The following is a 5,465-nucleotide window of genomic DNA, read 5'->3' as shown; positions in this document are numbered from 1 at the left end:
GGGGGTGGAGGTCGAAGGAGAAAGCCTAGAAGGCCCCACAGTCTTAGAAACTGGAGGGGAAGGATTCACAAGGGAGGTAGAGATAGGTCATGAAGAGAGCATTTCTGGACAGGCGGTTGTCAGTGCCTGGTGCTGGGATGTCCAAAGCCATGGAGGTTACAGGTCTGTAGGTGTGTCAAGTGGAGAGTACCTAGATAATCTATACATAAATACACATAACATACACATATCTGATATATTTCTTGGTATGGTACCCAAGACGATGTACCTCTTCTAAGAGGTATAAGTTAACTGGGAAAATATTAAGTCAGAACAGAATGCTAAGAGAACTGGGTTGGTGCTTTGGCTTCAGGAAATATATGATAACTACTCCTGGGTCACTGCTAAACTTGAGAGCATCGTTCTCTAATTATGGTATTTAGAGAAAGAGAAAAAAAAAACCCAAGTAATTGATTGTGCTTGTTTCTGTTAGTGTCTCCCAAGATGGAGAATGAAGAAAGAAGTGAACCAACAAAGGAAATTGATCATCAGGATATTTAATTATCAATTTTAATTCAGTGTTCCCAGCAAGCCACATAGATAAACACTTAGTAGACTCACTGGGCCCCGGAACTCTCTGCCTCTGGGGATTTTCTGTTTTCACCTCCTGCTGTGGACTCCTGTGCCTCCCCTCCTTCACTGGGCTCCACAGCTGCCCCTGGACCACGCTGCTTCTCTCTGGCAGGCTGTTCCTGTTCCTCTGGGAGCTGCCTGTCTTCTTGGATTGACACCACTACAGCCTCCTGCACTCTGCTGCTTTTGCCTGGCACTCCCTGCTTCTGGGGATCTGGGTTGTTATTGTCATTTCCTTGCTTAGCATCTCCATGGGTGTCTTCCTGACTCGGCAAATCCCCTGGCACCTGTAGTTCCCCTGAATCTGAGCTGCTGTTGCCTACCTCTGGAGCCAGGCTGTTGGGAGTCTCACAAGAGCCCTCACCACTCTGTGCAACTGCTAACTCAGGATCTTCCCCCTCACGGTGGTCCTGCTTCCTGACTGGCTTGTCAGGAGTCCTGGTGGCTCTCTGATTTTTCCCTTGAGATTGCTTCTCAAGTGGGGCCAGCTCCCGTGAACTTTCTCTTGTTCCCAGTGTCTCTTCAGCTGCGGGGCTGTTTTTGTTGGTCAAAAACGTGTCTGCTGTGTCTCCCTCACTGTGCCTTGCCTCTTTTCCTGAGATGGGTTCTTCCTTAATTTCAGGGAGATTCTGATTTCCTTCCTCTGAGCTTAGCCCTTGAGTACCAGAACCCTTTCCAGCACTGTTTCCCCTCCGAGATCCTGAGAACTCTTCACACTTCTCACCCTGTGCTTGGGCTTCTGGTGCTGGGGGTCCAGTTTTTCTCTCCTCTCCTTTCCTCCCCTCCCCCCGTTTGCCTCTACTAGATGTTTCTGAATCATTTCTGCTCCCACTTTGAGCAGACTGGTTCCGTGTTTCACGTTTTCTTTCTTGCTCTGGCAATTCGTGTGTCTCAGATGTTCTGTCTGCCTTGGGGTCCTCTAAATTTGTGGTTTCAGGTGGTGTTCTGCCAGCATCTTTTTCTGGTTCTTGAGTTTCAGATATTCTAGTATCGTCCATAAGCTCAATAACTTTCTGGGTGTGAGATGGTTTCCCAGCAGCAACTTCTATTGACAAATCAGTGTGCTCCGACATGGCTCTGTCTTCTTTTTGTGGGAATGGATCCTGTGTTGTGGAATGCTTCTTAATACTCTTCTCTGTAGCATGTTCCTCGTCTTCAGATGGTCTCTGTGCCATATGGTCACTTAATGTGGTGCCACATTGCCTCTTGACTGACTTATCTCCTTCTTTGGGGATCGCCTGTGTTGGATTGCTGCTCTGTTTGGATACTTCTCCTGGCATATTTCTCTTAAATTGGACTCCATCATATTCTGTTGCTGGTACATCTTGTGCGACTTCCTGACCATCTTCTTCTGGGTGTTGGTTCTCAGGGTCACTGGACTCAGACACCTTTCGTGGCAGGTTGTGAGTCTTAACGTCTTCCCGTGGGCTCGTCTTACTGTGTTCACCCGCCTGACCTTCTTCATGGCTGGGCTGAGCTGATGATGAAAACACCAGCCTTTCTTGAGTTGGTCCCACCCCTACTACCTGCTGACTCCTTCTGGTGGTTGCCAGAAGGTCCGCATCGTCCATCTTCTCTGACTTCGACATCGGTCTTGGTTCTGTATTTAGTGATGACATATCAAAATAAAAGAGGTTCAATAAGCTGAAGATTTCAAGGAGAAATTCCTCAAAACTGATGGCACCATCTCTGTCAATATCCAGAAGGTTCAGCTTTCTCTCCACAGCGTGAAAGACATGTGGCTGCATGTAAGCACAAAGAAAATCTGTTTATTTACATGTGGTCATGTGTTCCAAGTATCTTCAGGTCTCCTGAAAAGCTTTAAAAAAATTTTTTTAACCTTAACCCTCTTAACAGTGAAATTGCCTTAAACAGTGAGAACCCATCAATTCTGATCCACTTTTTCATCTTAGCACTAAGCCTAGCACTAGCAATTGCATCACATGTGAGCTGAGTTAGACACATAATGGGGTTATGACCCTGTGCAGAAGTCTGCCTGGATGAAGCAACAGTTACACAATGGCAGCCTTTCCTCTGCATGACTGACTAAGCAGTTGCATAGAAGAGGCCACTCAGACTGGAGGGGAAAAAAAGCAACAAAAAAACTGTTGAAAGGTTAGTGCAATCAGAGAGCCAGCTAGCCAAGTGACAGCGAGCAGACAAATATGGCTTCCTGCTTGGGTTACAAAGTGGCAAAGGGGGGCCAGTAAGCTCCTCACCTGAAGGAAGTTCCTGATTTCTCCCTCAAGGAGCTGTCTCAGCTCTCTTCTAGTCAGCTTTGCCTTGTGGTCAGCATCCTCGCTGGCATATTTGTGGAATGTCTCAATGACACAGAAGACACCTCTCAGGAGCCTCGACATCTTTACAACCTGGAAGAGGCTGCAAGAAAACAAGGTCAGGGCTGGAGAGACGGCTCAGTGGTTAAAAGCACTTGCTCTTGCCAAGGATGTCGGTGGATTCTGTTTCTAGCACCCACATGGCAGCTCACAACTGTCTGTAACTCCCAGACCTGACATCCTCACACAGACATACATGCAGGCAAAGCACTGGTGCACATAAAATAAAAATAAAAAAAAATCTTTAAAAAACAAAACAACAGCAAAAAACAAAACAGAAAAAAACAAACAAACAAAAAAACAAAAACAAACAAACAAAAAAAAAAACAAGGCTCATCTCCCAGGATAGACTGACTCTCTAGGAAAAGCAAGCCAAGGTCAAGGTCATCCTTCCTGCACCTGCCTAACTCTGCCCACGATGCCTACTGTATTCTGTTTTTTAAATATTGTATTTGCATAGGAAGAGTGATTTAGTTTTACAAGGGACACCACGGTGAGGTTAGATACAATATAGGCGGGCATTAGAATAGACACTTCACGCTGCCATAAACAGCAACACTCATGTGCTGAGAGAACACTGTTTCAAGATCAGAGGAAAAAAGAAAGAAAGGAAAAAAACTCAAACCTAAGTATTAACACACAAATAAAGTCAACAGAGGGAGATTAAGCCTCTGAACCCCATTTGAGAGTGTCCATTTGCTTTCCCCTACCCTTGGCTCAGTCTCACCTAGTCTGTTAGGAAAGAACATGTAACTGTCAAGTTAATAAAGCTTTTAGAAGGAAGAGGGTCATGTTCAAAAAACCAACCCTTGTGTAACTCATTTTTTGCCAAGTAGCACTGTTCCATGATAACTCAGTGATAAAACCCAGTCCTGACCCTCCCTCATTGGCTATGATCTAATTCAATCTACTTTTTCATCTAATAGGAATCTAGGTCCTACATCTTATAAAATAGAACTTATGGTATGGGCTTTATATTTTTTTTTTTCTATTTGCAGACTGTGTCTTGGATGGCAGGACTCCCAGCTTAACATCCTGAGCAAAGGTTGACTTTCCTCTGAGCCACAGACAGTCTCCACAGTCTCACATAGAAGCAAAGCAGCCGCAGAGGTCCTGGGCACACTGGAGTCTATGAGACTTACCTACTTACCTTGTTCAGGAGTGAGAGCCAGCGGAATGTGGGGCAGCGGGCTGTGAGCCACGGCAGGCACTGGGACCTTTTTATTGAGTCTCTAATTGCTTAGTTAGAAGGAGACACCCTCTGGGTCTAATGACCTGATTCATCACCACCAAACCCAGTCTCTCCTCCTCTCTGTCTTCGGCTCTCCCTGCTGTTGTTTCCCCCTTCAGGAGGTAGCTTCAGTTAAGTCTTATCAGATTGACCAAAAAGAAGTGGAAAGATCTCTTTTCCACTTACTGATTTTTGTAGCTTATAATTTTGAAATATTTTTAGGGCTTCAGGGTGGCGGATTTCTTATTTTCTTTCAGTCTTTCTGTTCTTAACCTAAGGACATAATTGTATTTCTGGCTGACAAATCACGGGTCATCTGATTCCTCCCTCTGCCTGCAGTCTGGCCTCTGTTTGACCTAACCTTGAGAAAGGGATGTCAATCATGTATTTAAAATAAAGTCCTGCTTAATCATGGGACAAGGTTGGAGATATTGGTTGATTCAGCTGTTTTCATGTTCTGCTCTTTATGCCCAAAGGCCAAGATAGAAAAAAACAATCTCTTGTTAGATATGCAAAACCTTGCTTACCTAAGTGGATGCTATTTTTAAAATATGATTGACAGCTGCCTTTAGAGGGCATTTTTATAATTTATGGAGCTCAGACATGAGCATCCAGATGACTGCTTTCTCTCTGGAATGGGGAAAGGGAGCTATGGAAGCTGAGGTAGGGATGGAAATTAGTCTAAGATGCTCATGGGGAAGAATGTTTTTATTGCCATGCAGATTTGGGTCCCTTTTAGAACTATTTAATTCAGAAGAAAATTATTCTGTTGTCTTCTTAGATGTTTTAGGCAAGACAAGGGTGTGTTTTAAGACATCCTTGCTCTTCTTTCAAAGGACATAAGAAGTGGATCGAGCTACAGAAATAAGAGTGAAAAACTTAGATGAAGAGCATGAAAAGATGAAGATGGGAAAGTAAGTGAGAAAATAGGCTAAAGGGGGAATTGTTATTCAGCAAAACCTTTGTTCTGGGTTTCCTGACAAGGTGAGTACAAGTTAACCGAGGGTCAGGGAAATTCCACTCTGACAACTTGTACCTTTGAACAGTTTCAGCACACACCCTCCCCACAAAGAAGTCCTGTTCCTGAAAGTTAGGGCAGCACGAGGTCAGTTTGGTTTTGATTAGTTAACACTCTGTCTGTACAAACTATTTTTCAAACACTGTCATGCACTGGTTTATTTAGCATTGGGTATGTTGTGTTGTGTGTCCTTGCCTTGCAGTGCAATGGTCGGTCTTGTGAGAAGTGGTTGAAGGAAACACTCAGGGGGCACACAAATAACTGTCTT

At 44.4% G+C, this 5,465-nt stretch overlaps 1 protein-coding gene across 1 annotated transcript; it reads right to left on the bottom strand.

Annotated features, from left to right (window-relative positions):
• Positions 1-596: 596 nt before the first annotated feature.
• Positions 597-4,285, bottom strand: Tchhl1 (trichohyalin like 1). The gene is made up of 3 exons (XM_028861942.2): positions 4,099-4,285; positions 2,832-2,991; positions 597-2,354 (listed from the first exon to the last, which is right to left on the bottom strand). The coding sequence occupies exons 2-3, from the start codon at positions 2,970-2,972 to the stop codon at positions 597-599; spliced, it is 1,899 nt and encodes a 632-aa protein (XP_028717775.1). The 5' UTR covers positions 2,973-2,991; positions 4,099-4,285.
• Positions 4,286-5,465: the final 1,180 nt, after the last annotated feature.

This window comes from Peromyscus leucopus, chromosome 6, assembly GCF_004664715.2.
Source record: "Peromyscus leucopus breed LL Stock chromosome 6, UCI_PerLeu_2.1, whole genome shotgun sequence".
NCBI classification, from domain to species: Eukaryota; Metazoa; Chordata; class Mammalia; order Rodentia; family Cricetidae; genus Peromyscus; species Peromyscus leucopus.
Note: the sequence above shows the minus strand (reverse complement) of the source record. Positions and strands in the feature narration are given on the sequence as shown.